This window comes from Vidua macroura, chromosome 18 (assembly GCF_024509145.1).
Source record: "Vidua macroura isolate BioBank_ID:100142 chromosome 18, ASM2450914v1, whole genome shotgun sequence".
Classification (NCBI taxonomy): Eukaryota; Metazoa; Chordata; class Aves; order Passeriformes; family Viduidae; genus Vidua; species Vidua macroura.
The window spans coordinates 3,197,866-3,215,007 of NC_071588.1; the positions used below are offsets into that span (position 1 = coordinate 3,197,866).

The following is a 17,142-nucleotide window of genomic DNA, read 5'->3' on the forward strand; positions in this document are numbered from 1 at the left end:
GAAACGCTCCTTCTCTGAAGCAAAGGCCTTGAAACCACCAGGACTGTGATTTCTTAGCAGGAGGAATAAGAGGAGCTGAGCAGAGACTCACTCTGCCTGTCTTAGAGCATTTTGGTGCTTGTCTTTTGGGTTTTTTCCCATTCATTTTTTATTTTCCTTTCTTTTCCAAAATAATGGGGGTGGGAGGAGGCTCCTGAGCAAAGCCACCTGCAGAGGGAAGTATACCTGAACAGCCTTGAGGGAATGGTGAGGCAGACCACAACATGAAAACCACGGTGTGGGTTTGACACTCGAAGGAATAAGTAACCCAGGATTGTGTTCTTAAATTATTTCTTTCTTCAATATCTGGTTATTAATTATGGCTGTCATCAAACATTGCCCGGGCCTCTGCTAAAACACCAGCTGGATCATGTAGTTCAATCTAAATAAAAAGAATACAAATCAGTTATGCAGTGTAATTGAAGAAGCTTAAGGTTTTATAGATCTTAATTTCTTGAGCATTACTGGAGAGTCTCCCACGTATCAGGACTTCAGCTCATATTGCAGCCTTTCAATTATTTAGAAACAACTACACTCCCCTAATTTTATTAGTGTGCTGAACATCACTTTATCTCCTTGAAATAGCTCTGTGTGATTTTGACTTTAACAAAACACACTCTTGGGCAAAAGTGGCTTTGATTTGTAGCCTGTTAGGCCTCACCTATAATTTTAATAAAGGGGGTGGTGGTGACAAAAGTTTATGAAAACTTGAATTCAGTTTTTCTCCTTTTATCTACTACTTTGTATCCTGAGATCAACAAATTGAGGTCAAGCCATTGAAAGCACAATAACAGCAGTGAAAGTTGATGCTTTGTTTTTGCTTATAGAGCAGAAGAGAATTGGATCATCACTTGATCTTCAGGGAGTTAAATAAACAGCCAGACTTGCACATCCTGCCTTAGTGTACCAGTAGTTCATCCCAGGCTGTTGGATTGTTGAGGCTCTTCTCAATGGCCTTTGACAAACCACATACAGTAAATATTTTTAGCCACAGAAGTGCTACTCCTTTCACTCTTTTTGCAAAATAGAGATTGTTTTTCTCTGATGGGTGTTTGGTGTTTATTATTCTGCACTGCTGTGGGTGTGCCTGGTATTTACAGGATTAACTGGCTCAAAACTGTGCTCAAAGGGCCCTTGGCTATAGAAAACAGATTTGAAAAGATAGGGGCAATGAAGATGTAACAGCTGTGAGCTTTGGAAGGCTGCGTGTGCCTGGTGTCACGTTGAACAGCTGTGTCCCTGGGCCAGAGGAAGGTGGGTGGCTTTACCTGCTATTCCCTGTGCTATTCCCTGTGCTGCTGGAGCAGAGTGGTGAGCTGTGATTATCCAGGGTGGTTCTGCTTGGCTCTAACTGAAGGGGAGCTGCCCCAGCCCATCCTGCACCGACCATTTTGTTTCATGTGTGTGGTTTGCAGACCATAAGGGTTCAAGCTGAGACTCTTAGGGCCAGCTCTCACTTGGAGTCACATCTGTTCACTACTGATTCCCATTTCCTCTTTCTCCAAGGGCACAGAGCTGGGGACAGGCTCTCCTGTCCACCAAAGTGACGTGCAAGGACCCAGTGGGTGCCAGGCTGATGGCCCAGTGTGTCTTTGTGTCTTGCCAAATCTTTGGGATGGGGATAGGGCCTGGCTCTTCCTCTGCTGTGTGTGTCAATCAAAGGAAAAGAGGAGCAGAGGATGTGGGCACTAGGACACCATCTCCCCACCTTGGGCCCAGGTGGGAACCTGCACCCATCCCTCTGCTCCTGGGGCTGCTGGGCACAGTGGTGAGCCCCTGACTTGGGGGAGAGAGCTGCTGTTGGCCCTGCAGCTGCTCAGGTTCCTGCAGGATCTGCTCAGCTTCAGCACTTGGGCTTGGTGAAATAATTTGTTCTTGACACAAATCCCACTATTGTCTGTGCCTCTATTGTCCCCATTTCCTTTGTGCTGCATCAGGTCTCTGAGCAGTTCTGGTGCATGAGAACTGCATTTTTTCAGATGTAGGCAATTGGGAGGCTCCAGCAGAGGCTGCATGAGCTGTTAGTCCCTATGGGGCCATTTAGGATGCTGCTGGCCAAAAGACTGAGCACACACCCCATGGGGGAAATCTCTTGAGAAGTGAAACGCTACCCAGAGAGCTGACCCGAGCACTGATGAATACAAACCAAAATTTCCAAGCAATTACCTCTGGGAGTGGAAACTGAGTAGGGGCTGGAGCGTTGTCTCTGCCAAAGTCAACCAGAACTCCACACTTTGGTATATCTGCTACCCAGATGCCTTCTAACAGCTGTCCCTTATCTGGGTAGAAGTATTTCCCTGGGCCATGCTTCTTGCCATCTTTCCAACCTCCTTCGTACCGATTTCCATTTGCTGCAATTAAATACATGAACAGACCTTGAAATTTGCACCATTGTGTTAAGGGGTTACAAATGAAATCAATCAACAGAACAAACCAGCAGAGGAGAAGATCATGTGTTTGGCTCCTCTTAGTAATTTCAAGGTGGCTGTGGTACTGTGTCATTTTGATTTTGCAGTGCTCCATTTGCTGTGCCACAGAGGGAGAAAATGCTGCAGAAGGAGCCCACACTTGCTCACTTGGAACCAGGACTCTGCTCACTTGCTTTGTTCTTACAGTGATACTCATTTTTTGCTGACACAAGGAGCCAGTGTGCTCAAGGTAAGGGACTGGTCTCTGAGTCACTCTTCACAACATGAAAAATTACAGGACACAAGTTTCAGATTTGTCACTGCAATAAATCAGGCAGGATCTCTGTCTTGAAGAGGTTTGCTTGTCTGGGCAAGGAACAGAGCACTGATTGCTGTCCAGTCAAAATAATCTTGATTTCAAAGAATACTTTTAGTTAAGTTTTTCCTCAATGAATTACGGGGTGAGAATTGCTGCAAGAGTCTGAACAGTTCTGGCAGTCAGTTACAGGCTGTTTTTCCAGCTCTACTGCTTCTCTTGGCATTTTCTGCAAGTTGAGAGAGGCTTTTTTTGGGCTCTCTGCTGCTCTCCAGGAATCCACCCATCCATCACTAACAGGGAAAGCTGAGCTACAAGGGGAAGAGAGCAGCCTCATCCATGGATGCTGGTTGAGAAAGGGCATCATATCCATGGTGATGCTGCAGCTGGAATAGATCCAGACTACCCTGCTGTCACTAGGAGAGTCCTCTGCTCACCCCTTTTCCTACATACAGTGTTTCTAAGCCCAGACCCATGGAGATTTCTGACCATGTTAGTGGAAATACCTTTGAGTCTCAGCTGAACTCTGCCACTCTTCATCACAAGAAGTGGCTGAAACACCAGGGCACCCCACACAGTGCTGCAGAGATAGCTGGGGCCTGCCAGGATACTGTAAGGGAAGAGGGGAAAACCAAAGAGGCTTCCAGGGAATGTGGCTGCTGGGCTGCTCAGGCAGGGTCTGGTTTACAGGCTGGAGCCGTGGTGATGGTTATCTGCAACTTTGATCTGGTTTTGTGCTTATCTGCAACACCAAGCTGCCTTGTCCACAGCTGGGAGCAGCTCAGCTTCCGCACTCCAGCCACCAAGTGAGAAACCACCAAAACCACAGTCCTGGCTGCAAGGAGGGGGCAATGAACACCCTGACTGCACTATGGTGCCTGGCTGGTCCCATCTGCTCTCCTCCCAGAGCACCTGAGGCTGTGTTTCTCACAACCATGATCCCTGTGGATGTGAAGTGCTCTGGTACAAAGTTGTTGGGGAATGGATGTAGCAGAGGCAGCAGATCAGTGCAGTGCTCTCAGCCAAGCTCACCCTCACTGGGCACGCTGCCACTACAAGCAATTTAATCTTGAGCTGCAGCTCATCATGACCTCCACTGAAGAACTCCTTTTCTTTCACATGGCAAAGCTGCCGGCACGTGGGCGCACTTCCAGCAGCTGAGCTGAATGCATTAAGCTTGTGGGTATGAAATAATTGCTCCGGCTAATTTTAACCAAAAGGAATCCAGCTAACAATCAGTTGCAGGCTAGGCTGGAGGCAACTGGGCTCTGAAATGGTGTATCAGCCACAGCTCAGCCTGCAGGGGCTGTTAGTTTATAACTAACAGGGCCTTTGACAGGAGCACAGCAGATCAGTGCAAGATTCCCCCTGGAAGCAGGTGCTGATTTCATCCAGATGAGCCATCGGTCCAAAGCGACTTTACAGTCAGCAGAGAGAGCACAGTCATGCATGTGGTGTGCAGAGAAGGTCAGGCTCATTCCTCCCAGCTGCTTTGCTTAGCTAATTACTGGCCTTGAGATCACTTTCAAGCAAAAAAAGATAGAATAGATGAATAATAATATGGAGATAATATTTATTCAGATGTTCTTGGAATGCTGTGCCTGGTATTGCAGAGATTCTTGGCTTTGGATTATTGGCTTTGGGGGAAAATGTGTTAAACTCCAAGGAAAATAAAAGGGAAAAAAATAATTTCTGTATTTATGCCTAGATTGGCCCTAACATTCCCAATCCATGATGTACTTGGTGTTATTTATGGAAAAGGATTGTGTACTAATGAAACCTCTGTGTTCACTCAACACAAGTCACTGTCAGAAGTAGACAGAGGGGATGGAGTGAACTCAAAAAGAAAACTATGTTGTGGTTTTTCTTTTTTCTTTTTTTTTTTTTTCCTGTGCTGGAAACTGAACTCTTCTTTCGTATTCAGAGCTAGAAAGCCTGTCTGGCAAAGTGCCTGCCTTGAAAAGAGAGATTTGCTCTTCTCTGACCCAACAGTATATTATCTCTAACCCGAACCATCCCAGTCATTTAAATGTAAATCACAGCAAAAGTAAGCTTTCATGCGTGTGGGCTATGGGCTTGAGCAGTGCAGCGCCGGCCCTTGCTCAGCCTGTGCTGCCTCCCGCTCCAGACCAGGAGGGGAGGGATGACACGGAGCGGCCGCAGTCCTGCTGCAAGGCTGCAGTGTAGCACAGAAATCTGGATGGCAGAGACACCCGGAGAGCAGCACGACACCAAAGAGCTTGGAGGGGGCAGGGTGAGGGTGGTCCGTACTTACGGAGCCGCAGCAGGCCCTGCCCGTTGGGCTGATCCGTCAGCCACTGTCCCTCGTAGGTGGAGCCGTCCTTGTAGTGCATCTTTCCCCAGCCGCTCCGCAAACCATTGCTCCACTCGCCCTCGTAGAGCTCCCCGTTGGGGTAAAAGAACATCCCCCGGCCCTGGACAGCAGCACAGAGATGGCTGGTTAGGAGCTGCTCTATTGAAAGGGGTCGGTGTTCAATTTTGGGACATCACTTTGATAGAATATTCCTTTGTTTATTACTCTTACACATGACTGTTGGCAGCTCAGCTCTGTGGCTGTTCTTGTGCTGAAGGAAATGAAATGTGGTAGTATAGGATTTTTTTTGGCAAAAAGTTTTATTCCCTTGACAAAACCTTGGGTTTATATCTCAGTGTGTTATTATTGGCATGATTGCTGCTAATATTTAGCTAAAAGCAGGCTTTACAAGTATATAAACCTGCCTGGGGATAGGCAGCATTAAAGGATGTGTCTCTCAACACAGGGATTTCATGTCTTTCAACCATGACGACGTTTCCAGCTCAGTGTGTCCCAGGCTGGGCAGCTTGTTTTACATGTATGTTTGCCATTAAGAAAAGTCCAGAGGTACCCCCTATGCCAGGGAGTGATCCCAATAAGAAATATTTCCATATCACTAACACGTTGTCCCATAGGAATAAAGTGTTCTTTTTTCTCTGAACAAATAATAAAACCAGTTCTGGAAACAACTGATTTTTTCTGAGTGTTAATTTTATTAAACTGCATGGATTTAAGGGAGAAACTTTTTTAGAAGAAAACCCAACCCTAGTGATATTTGGATGTCATAAATCTTTCACCAAAGCTCAGTTATGGAAAATCTAACCTTAAAGAACAGGAAGGGAAGCTGCCTCCAAGAGACAGGAGCCATGGAGCCACATGCCCATTAAAAGCGTTGATGGAGATGAGTTTAATTTAAGAGCAGACACAAAGACAAACACAAGGTTTCCATTGGCAGATCCAAAAACGTTCCTACAAGGATTTTTCACATTATATTGCAGTCACTTCTACCAGATGACTTTCTCATTATGTTCCTTTAAGGCAAAACTGATTTATGTGACAGGCTTAATTTCCAAAAGAACTCAAGTTATTTGCCTGTTATGCTGTAAAACTCCCAGAAGAAGGTGCATTTTCTGGCAGTGCTTATAATACAGCTTCCTCTCACTTGTTCAAGGACGAGAGTTATGAAAGGGATGGGCGGGGAGGATTAAGAGACAGGATGTGAAACCTCCCATCGTGCTTGGCCAAGCTGCAGGTGAGTCTGAGCAGTAACCGCTGCTCTGAGGCAGCCGGTGGGAGCTCAGGGCTGTAGCCTGGTAACCAGCAGATGGGTGGAGATGATGCCCTCTCCAGGAAGGAGATGGCACTCCTATAAAAATGTTGGATTCTTAGTCTTGACCATTCAATTCAACCTCAGTATTGTGAAAGTTAGTATTTTAAGTAATTTTCTTGAACATGTGCACCCAACGATTCCCTGTGTTTTGGGTCCCACTGCCCCACTGCTGGCAGAAAATCTCACTTACACCTCTTCGGTCATTTTCCCACCAGCCTGTGTACACCCTCTTGTATTCCTTGGTCACTGGGTCAAGAATGCTGTATGAGCCATAACCATCCCGCTTCCCAAACTTCCAGTCACCGCTGTAAATAGCTCCTGTGCTTTTCCAAATCTGGGTGCCTTTACCTGTTTAACAAACAAGAGGAATGACAGGGAGACCATCATGTTTAGGAGAAGGGTGCACAGGACTGCCCTTCCGGCTCCATCCCAGGCAGGGCAGCACTCCCTGCACAAAGTCAGGCTCGTGTCTGGGATTCAGTTTAGCTTCCCAAGTTGGAACCATCGTTAATCTTGATCAGGGGCTTCCTGTGTGGCCTCTGCTGAATGCACTGAAATCTTTCCAAACCTCAGTTTGCTGCTTGTAAACAAATCTGTCCTGCTCTGGCTGCTCCTGGCTTGGACAGGGTCTCCTTCTCCTGCTCTGTCCCCTGCGGGCCCTGCCACATCTTGGGAATAAATTAAGATTCCTGGAACCAAGTCAGGAGCTGAGAAAGCTCCAGGGACTGTGCAGCCAGGGCACATCCCAGTACATGAAGCTGACTGCAGTTTGTTGTTTTTTGGAAAGGATTTTTAAACATCTGTAATAGAGATATTTCAGGTAGTCGCCCCTGAGTGCATGCAAAAGCTCTCCAAGTTACCTATTAGAAATGTTTCTGCATTTTTGCATTACATATATCAAATGTGTGTGTGTGTGTGTGTGTGTGTGTGTGTGAACATATAGTCCTACATGAATGAATGTTCTTCCAGGAGCATATAGAACACATAGAACCGCTGACCACTTCCTGCCCCTAGAAACATTTGTAAGGACAACTAAGTTGCTATTTTTTCTCAAAATTATCTATCTTACCATGTTTCAAGTTGTCCAGCCATTCTCCAGTATACTGATCCCCATTTACAGCATAAACTGTGTGTCTTAATCCACACTTCTGGGCTTTCCTGTCCCATTCATAAAAGAGAGGGTCTCTAACCCTTGGGTACTTTATAACAGGCATGTTGTTGGTATCTGGAGAAGAAAACAAATTATTATCAGCAATAAACTAGAAAGTACTGAGGCAGGTACAGGCAGAACAGTATTTGTGAGACATGCACAGAGATACAACAAACAGGAGGCAACTGAAGATACTGAAGTACAAACCAGCACTATGTGAAAATGGGCTCATAGCATAGCCCAACTTGTTAGGAAATGTTAAATAAATCTCAGCAGGTCAGGTTTGTGGTGGGCATTGATCTCTGCATCTGCCAGAGATCTTGGGGAGTGCAGGGAAAGGCATCTCCTCCATACAGCTGATGGAATGGATCAGGGAGTTGTCCACTGTTCCTGAGGCCCACCTGGAGCTGGGACACTTCATACCCCCAGCAGTAATGCAGTTCAGGCTCCTTTGCTGCTAAAAAGATCAGTCCTCCAGCTGCCTTATTAAAAGGGGTTGAAACCACAACATTTCCCTCTCCCAGGAGGCTGTGGACTTGCCCAGGGCAGGCCAGATGCTTGCCAGCCCATCAAGCTGTCAAGAGGGTGACTTCTGAGGTGACTTCTCAGGTGATGCGGATTTAAAGCAGGAACAGCAGGCATGGAAAGCACAGTGGGGGTGATTTGGGCGTTGGAGGCCTGGAGGGAAGGGGTCAGTGTGGGGGAAGAGGAGGGAAAAGGAGATATTTTGCCTCATAAATACAGAGGACAATGGTGGAGTGCAGCATAATGGTGATTTCTGAGCACTGCCAATGGAACTGCTGTTCAGTACAGTGGGAATTCGGCACAGACTGGGAGGTGAGAATGGTCTCTATAAATCATAAAACAAAACCCAAAAGGTGGATGTAGAAACAAAGCAAGTTTCTATGAATGCCGTTAACATCCAGAGCTCGGCCGGAGCTCGGCGGGGTGGGATGCTCTCTGATTTTGTCTCCTGGGCTCCCCCTTCTGTTCTGATCTGCTGGACGGAGCCATTTCGAATGATTTTGCTGTGTCTCCCTTCTCGGCAGAGCAAAGCTCTGGTTCCTGCTGTGCTGCGGGTGCCGGGGAGCCCAGCAAGGGAGAAAACCTGGGCCTTGAGAGGAGAGGGGGAAAGAAAGGTGATTTAAGTCCTTGCTAGGAAATAAAAGCTAGAAATTCTAACTAAGAAAATACTGTTAGAGTTCAACCTTAGTTCTGCATTTTCCAGCTGTGGGAAATGGTCAACAGCTTTTTGGAAGGCTAGCATTGCTAAATAAAAGTATTTCTGTGTCCAGAAAGAGTCTTGGTTAAAGGACACCGAGGACAGGATCTGTCCCTTGGTATGGTGGAGTCACAGCCCACCACAGAGGATGTTTTTCCAGCAATGCCAACACAGGATACACTAGAACTGCTGAGTTTCTCCTTCACTTTTGAGTGCAGCTCCTAGAGAAGGGGGTCTTGCCAATATTTGCCAAGAGCTGGGTTTTTTGAGGACACTGTGCCACTCTTTGCTGGCTTGAGCCTGACCTGCCCTCTCTGGGGAACCAGAAGAGCCGAGCTACAACAATCTGTACCCACCCTGACACTGGCCATGACCTCTGAGCAGCACATGCCTGTGACAAGAAGTCTCTTCACTACCCCTGCCAGATGGGAGCATCGCTTTCCCACCAACACATCCCACCACTTCTTTAAGTCAAAGCTTAGGCTTTACAAACCCCAGGGAGGATTCCTAGCTGCGGGGGCAGCCCCATCTGCTCGGCTTGTCCTGCGAGGCCCAGCCCGCGCAGAGTACCCGAGGTAATGCGGGCTGCCGAGAGCCGCCTTTATTTGCTGAATCCCCTTCTACATTTACGTCAGCGATGCCAGGTTTGCGTAAGTGATAACGCAGCCGGTATTCGCCTCCCTGGATGTTTTTAGCCGCCCACTCCCAGGGCGCGGGGAGGCTGGCAGCGAGAGGCAGGCGGTGCAGATCCGTTCCGGTTGCAGCTCTCGATGTGGAGGGCGAGACGCTACTGCTCCCGTGCGCCTCTGCCGCGGTGCTTGGGGATGAGGCTCGTACAGACCCTCGCGTCCCCCTCCAGACGCTGCTCTGCGACTTTGGTCGGGTCTCTGGTAAAATGCAACTTTAGTCTGCACGGCCCTACTGGAAGCCCATTTTTTTTTCCCTGGCTCTTTGCGGAACTTCAGAGCAATGCGGTGTACCTACTTTTTCACATCTTACATCTTAATGAAGAGCAAGGAGGGAAACACACCTGGCTGCAGACTGTCCCTGGCAGAACCGTGCTTGGCATCGCACCCCCGTGCACCCTGCCTGACTGTCCCCGGCCCCGAGGATGCCCCGGCTGAACTCAGCCCTTGCCGTGACCCAGCACCACGGCACTGCCCTGCAGCGGGGTCCCTTTGCCAGCACCGACCAGCGGAGCGGAGTCACCCCCTGCCCTCCCGGCCCCCAGGGCGCTGTCTGCGAGCGGAATGCTCAGGGCGCCTGTTGCTGCTCCTCCCCAGCGGGAGCCGGGCAGGAGGGCGGCGGTGCCAGCGGCCGACGGGGAGAGCCCACAGCTCGGTTTGCAGAGCACCCTGGAGCGCGGCCGCCGCTCTCCCGCCGCCCCCGACGCCGAGGGCCGAACCGCGGACACCGACCTGTGCTGGTGGCGGCTCGGTGCTGCCTGCGGCGGCGGGGTCGCCATAGCAACGTGCCAAACTCCAGCGCTAAGGGCCACGGCAGCGGCCCCGGGCGGACAGAGATGAGCTGGGACACGCTGGTCCCCTCGCTGAGCACCGGGGATGGAGCCGGAGCCACCGGGCACACACAGCGCTGTGCTGCTACGTGCCCTGGGCTCGGCATGTTCCAGCAGAATATAAAGTGCTAATAAGCAACGAGTGTTTCACCTCTGGTTGGTCTTTCATACGCCCAGCAGCAGAAGGCTGGAAATGAAAGCACTGATCACAGCACCGATGAGTAACAAATAAATCAGCCTTGCAAATGTCAGGAGAAATAGGAGAAAGCCCTTGAAAATGCACATCAGCGATCTTAAAGGAGAAATCTGAATAAACCTGACACTAATTCCCTCATCCATTACATATCTTCCACAGCCATGGTTGGCAGGGATTGCCACTCTGGCCTTATGGGTGTCTGTAATCATCTTCCCTAATGGGTAATCGACTGTGCACATTTCTAGTATCACACCACAGCTCTTGTACGACTCCCATGAGCCAAATGCATTTGATTCTCATCCTTTTACCACATTTTTTGTGCACAACTCTGCAGGCTGTAAGGTAAAAATGTTGAGGCAGGTGAGAAATCTTGTGATGAAACACAGCAGCTGCCTCTGTGGCTTTGAATGTGGCTTAAACGTTGTGTCCATGCTCAGATAGGACAGAGAATGGATTTATTCCAAGTGTCAATGTGACTAAAGGCAAATATTCCATTTCCCATGGCACGTGTAAGGGCCATGGAGCCAAAGGAGACCATGCCACTGCCTGGGAAATCAGGTGCAGGAAAATGAAGTGGAGGGAAGGAAGAGATGCTCCACAGACAATAGGAGCTGGTGTGGAAATGATGGAGGGAGATCTGTTCCAAGGGAAAATACACACATGGAATTTCTTGTGTTAGATGAACTGGGAAGATGGCAGCTGTTAGCAAGCATTTCCAGGGATGCAGGAGAGGCAGAACTTAAAGACTTATTTAACCAGGAAAAAAAAAAAAAAAAAAAAAAAAAAAGAGAAAACCATGGGAGCTGACCAAGTTAGGAAATACTTATACAAGAGAAAATGGCTCCTGTTATTAAAAATGAGATGAAGATATCCAGGAAAGATTTATTCACAGTCACTCATGTTAATGTGTTCTGGTTTGGGGCAGAGCCTAAGAATTACTGAAGACAATAATTCCTGTGTTTCACCATGGCCAGTTGTAAGGGCTGGAGTGAGGACAGAGGTTTGGGGAGGAAATAAAGAAACCCATAAGGGAGAAGAAAAAATGCTTATTGCAGCCCAAAATCTACAGCCAGAAATTGCAACCAGAAATAGCACTCTCTGGAATAGTATTAACTATTTTTATTATTTCAGCCCCTATATTGCACTGCACTTAATTGAGAGATTGGCAATTAAAATAATTAGCTAATTCAGGCCATTTTACTTGCCTATTTTTAAAGGGCAAGGGCTGCCTGAGGTTTTTGAACTGCAAGTCCAAATTATGTCACACCTAACCACAGCTTCTGCTAACCAGAACTTACATACATATTTGAAAAGTAATATATATTTGAAAACAGAAAAAAACTTTAAAAGAGTAAAAATATTTTCACAATAGTTTAAAATTCACAAATTGGGATCAAAAACTGCCTCTGCAAAAATCTCTGTATCTGGATATGACAGAGGGTGCTGCCTCCATTTCTGGGTCGCTCATTTTAAATTCTTTTGCTCCTTCTCTGTGTGTTATTTTACTTCTGTGGTCCCAGAGTGGGTTATCAGCACCTTCACAGACCCTCCTGCCCCCTCCAAGGAGGCTTCACAAAGACATTTATCTAAGAAGAGGCTGTGTGTGATTCCCATCTATGGTTTTCTTAGTTCAGTATAAACATTTGAATCATACTTAATTATTTTGTCACTTGATAATATCATTCTGTACCTTTTTGTATTACAGGGGTACAGAGTGGGAAAATATAAGCATATTCTTCTTACAAAAAAAGACAAAATTAGACCAGCTTGAAGAGAAGGTGGTGATATTTGAAGTTTTATCAGAAAGTTCTTTTCACTCACTCAAATGAAATTTTACTTAGAAAATGTCATTCAATTTTGAGAGAAGGAACCCCCTTAGTAAGTAGGAAGTGGGGAAAATTTTTGTAAAGGGTTTTAGATATATCTAGAATATATAACTCAGTCAAAGAGTGATATATAAACTCAAGGTGCCCCAGAAATGTCCTAACCAAACTCTCTTCCTCTCCCAAGGGCAGTTGTTTCCAGGCACAACAGTGAGGCCACTATGAAGGGTAGGGTCAAGAACTCAAGCTATGATATGCTAGGAGGAGAATTTGGGTTTTCCTTGACACAATTCCCCTTGCTCCAGCATTGCCAGCCAAAATTTGGCCCCAGATACCATTCTTGGCTTTTTGGTTTCTTTTTCTTGTTTCACTCTGACAGGCACTGGCCACTGACATCAAGGAACAGCAAAACCTTCACCAGGCAGTGCCAGGACTTCAGTTCTGCTGCTGCTTGTACTGTTGCTGCTTTAGTGGTCTGACAGTTGATTAAACCTTACATTTATTAAGACTGAAAGGAAGCTTTTCAATCTGTCCATGTAAATTATGGGGTAATTCAGCCCATTATTCTGCCAACACAGTTCATTGCAATGAACTCCTCTTCCAGGCTGGACACAGTGAAGAGCAAACCAAGCATTGGGAGTTTGTGCATGGAAACATGCTCAGAAACACCTTTCTGCAGCAAGGTCCTATGACATATGATGCACTTTCATTTTTTTCACTTTTAAGGGTAGAATTAAAAAAAAAATATTTTTTTAAAATTAAATATAGCCCAAGGCCCTCAGTATTCTACATCTGAAACCAATCATTTTTTTGCAGTGAAAGGAGACAGCTGCTTCAAGCTGAGTTTGCTTGCACTAAGCTTGGGGAATCACCCAAGTGAAATGTCCAAACCAACTGAAAACTGTCAGAATCAATAAATTAAATTTATTCTGGGAACTTCGTAGAATAAATAGAGAAAAAGCATTTAGGGAAACATATGTTGGAATTCTTTAAAGGTGAAGAGTGTGACAACAACATACTGTGGAAGTGGGATGCTCAGATGTGTGTTTTATTGCTGCTATATTCAAAAGAAAAGCCAGGGAAGAGGTGGGAGGGTCTTGGACTCCGACCAAGCCTGTGTTGGTGAGCTGAAGGAGCATCCCCACCACTGTGCTCTAAAGAATTGTCATTAGCAGGATTTAGGAGGGATTGAAGTGAAAGGTTTGAGGTGTAAACTTCACCTGGTTGCCTCTGGCTTAAGAAACAGCCTAGTGGGAAAGCATTTAAAATTCTTCCCTCCTTTTTTGCTGGGAGCAGTTCTCTCAAGATAAAAACCATGTTGGTTTTACATCAAAACAACCTAAAGTTAAACCCCTGGGTTATCTGGAATGTTCAGGCACTTAGATAGTCATGCAAACTGAAAGGCTGAATTCCTGGAAGCTGACACCAGATACCCTCTCCCCAAGAGTTCCTGTTGCTGCAGATTTGCAGCTCTTGGTCTCTGCTTAACTACCTGCAACAAGGTAGAGGTTTAAAGGTAAAGTTATGGTGTTAATTCCTGAAGTCACCCAAAGCTGAGAATTATTTGCTGACCATGGAGTGTTTTGCAAGACTCTTACTATCATTGGGGCAGATAAATTTGGCCATACTTGAGCTAATGCCTCACTTCAAGTCCTTACTTTATTCCTTAATTGAGGGATAAATCCAGATGAATACAAGATGAATCAGCAGTATGAATCTCCAGCTGAAACATGTGCCAAGTATTCTATTTATCATGGCTTATTGTCACCTGGTGTTAGAATAGAGACTCATCTACATTTATATTTTGTCCTTTCTCATTTGCTATGCTGGAAAGAATCTGCATTTCTAGGACAGGGGAAAAGCATCAAAGGAAACAGCCTCAATTATCTTAAGAGGAAAGAATGAATGGAATTTGCATTCAGGAATAGTCTGAAGGGTTAAGGAGAGGAGCTCACATGTGCCTCTACTTAAATATAACTGTGTGTACTCAAAACAAAATCTAACACCCAGAGAACAAACAGTCACAATTTCACTGTGATCCTTAACTTGATTTATGAACTCAATTTCTTAGATACGTTTTCTGGCAGTGAAAGGTTGGTGAGTTGGGGATTAATTAAGGTAAAGGCAAACCAGGGATTTCATATTTGTAAATTTGCTGTGCAATGGCCTCAGCTGATCTCTGGCAGCAGAAGACAGCCATTGAAACCTGCAAGATACCTTGAAAAATGATCATAAAATATTGAAATTCAGAGGAAAAGCACCATTCCTCATGTGTTGCCACAAGTGAAAGACAGGCAAGGTGTGGGAGCCCCAAGCATCAGCTGCACAGAGCCCTGCTCCCCATCCAGGGCTGAGGGGATCACTGTTATCTCAGCTTGCTTTGGTTTTGTTCACAAAGATGTGATTGAAATAATGAGATTATACAAAGAGCTACAGCCTCCCAGGAGGTGGGGAGAGCTTACAGGTAATTCTGAAGTATTTTGTAATGGTGCAAGGTTAAATAATGCAGAACCATTAAGGCCAGCCCTGCTACACTCCCATTGTTTGTGCTTAACTAAATGTTTTTGTGATTTCTGTTTGAAAGAAAATGCAGATTTCTTGAATGAATATTAATTAGCATGGCTTAGTTAAAAAGTTGAAAGAAATCTTTTGAGGTAATCATTATGCACAACCACACCATGTGTAAGAATTGTTCCTTGTCAAGAGGTGTAGGGGAGAGGTAGGAAGTTTGGGATAAATCCCTTGGTGTTCTGGGAGAGCTCTGGGGCCGGCACAGCAGGGCTCTGAGTGGGAAATGCACAACATTTCCTGCCTTTGTATGTGAAACACCAGCCACAGCCCTAATGAAATGTCATCAGCCTGCAGAATTCCAGCCCACGACAAATATTCATGCCTGATAAGAGTTTCCTTCTGCTCTTTTGAGGCTTACAGATCACCAGCGAAAGGAATACTTTTAAGGGTTATTGACAATTTATGATGTCTTCCAAAACCACCCTTTCCTGAACTGACACAAGCAATCCTACATATGTTGAAGTGTTTTTCCTTTCTGGATTCCCCCAGATCTGCAGGAGGGTGTCAGCACCCCAACCTCAACAGCAAGGGGTAAGATGCAGCTACATGTCAGGGGTGGCTCTGTGATAAACTGAGCTGACAGAGAACTGCAAAGGTGGAGGGAATGTTTTCATGTGGGAAGGAAAAATAACTTTGCTGGCAGGGAGTATTCCAACCTTGTGGTGAACTGGAAAGTTTTGGCACGTATCCAGCACAGAGTTAATGCTCTGATCTGAGATGTGATCCTCCTTCTTCCAAAGTCTGTAATCCAAAATCCAGGCCTCCTGTAACATAAAGTCCTGTTACATAGGATCGTGGGCAAATGCTAGAATCCAGGAAAATTTAATACAGACATAACAAATTCCTGTGACATTTCTATTATGTTGATTAGTTTATTTTTCTACTTCAGGATTACCAAGACCTGCCACAACACGTGTTTGATCTCTGGACAATCATGGCCTCACTGGAGAAACAGCAGGGACAAGGCAACATCCCTGGGGTTGGTGGTTCTTAAACCAGCAGAAATCCCAAACCACTGCAAGTTCTGAGAGGGTTTCTCTGGAAACTGAATGCAGAAGGTCATCAACGGCATTTCAGGTGTCCACCCACAAATGTATGAAAAAAACATACAAAAAGTCAAACAGGGGACTTAGAGAAGGACCAGGGACAGCAAGAACATCGAGGAGTGTCTCTACACCCAAAGTTTTTGGTTGTTTACATGAAATTCAAGGAAATGGGATCTTACATAGACTCCTTATGAAAAGACAGCATTGCATTTGTGTTTTTACTTTGGCTTCACTCCTCCCCTCTCCTCTCCCTTGTACCATTTTTTAAAATTGTTTTCTTCCCCTTCCTTTTTTCTTCCTCTTTGCCAATTTCTACCCTTGCCCAAGAAACTCACAGGATGTGAGTTTACAACTCTTCCCACCCTGCCCCAGAACATCAGGCCCAGCTCACAACTGGCCAGTCCAGCTGCTGAGTGGGCAATATTGTAAAAATAAAGACATCAGGAATCCTCTTGTCATCTTCTCTGATACCAAGGACTTGTGACCAAGGTCCAGGCAGCTGCAGGGCTGAGCTGCCTCAGATTCAGCCACCAGAACTCTCGGAGGTGGCTGGCCCTGTGCAGTGGAGGATTTTATCTCCACTGTCAGCTCCGTGTGTGATGAACCACCCTTAAAGGGCAGGAAGATGCTTCCATGTCACCCCACGGAGCACTTCAGGCGCTGCCACAACACAAGGGAGCTCAGGAGAGGTGCGGGGCCTCCAGGAGGTGACCGGGGCAGGGCGGGTGACAGCAGCCGAGCGGACCCTGCCCATCTGAGGGGAGCTCCGGCCTGAGGAGAGCACAGGCCTGACGGGGGCCGCGCCCGAGGGGGACCACCACGGGCGGGGATCCCGGGCCCGAGGGGGGCCACCACGGGCGGGGATCCCGGGCCCGAGGGGGGCCACCACGGGCGGGGATCCCGGGCCCGAGGGGGACCACCACGGGCGGGGATCCCGGGCCCGAGGGGGGCCACCACGGGCGGGGATCCCGGGCACGAGGGGGGCCACCACGGGCGGGGATCCCGGGCCTGAGGGGGGCCATCACAGGAGGGGAAGCCGCACCCCGCACCTGAGGGGAGCCCTGACCTGAGGGGAATCTCCGGCCCCAGGGGAGCACAGACCGGAGCGTTCCCTCACCTGACGGGTCCCTCCCCTGAGGCGGGCGGGTGGGGGGCGGGGGGCGTGGCCGCGCCCATGACCGCGCGCGATGACGTCAGCGGCGCACGCGGCG

General features: G+C 47.1%; 1 protein-coding gene across 6 annotated transcripts; it reads right to left on the bottom strand.

Moving 5' to 3' along the window:
- Window positions 1–118: 118 nt before the first annotated feature.
- On the bottom strand, window positions 119–17,102 carry MORN3 (MORN repeat containing 3). 6 transcript variants are annotated; one of them, XM_053993964.1, is made up of 7 exons: window positions 17,049–17,102; window positions 15,542–15,649; window positions 7,477–7,632; window positions 6,598–6,755; window positions 5,039–5,198; window positions 2,206–2,390; window positions 119–421 (listed from the first exon to the last, which is right to left on the bottom strand). In XM_053993964.1, exons 3-7 carry the CDS (start codon window positions 7,619–7,621, stop codon window positions 353–355), a joined length of 717 nt encoding a protein of 238 aa, XP_053849939.1. In that variant the 5' UTR covers window positions 7,622–7,632; window positions 15,542–15,649; window positions 17,049–17,102; the 3' UTR covers window positions 119–352. The 6 variants fall into 6 exon arrangements, with proteins under 6 accessions (XP_053849939.1, XP_053849940.1, XP_053849941.1 ...); XM_053993965.1 differs by having other exon boundaries at window positions 16,998–17,086; XM_053993966.1 differs by lacking the exon at window positions 17,049–17,102 and adding an exon at window positions 16,981–17,001.
- Window positions 17,103–17,142: the final 40 nt, after the last annotated feature.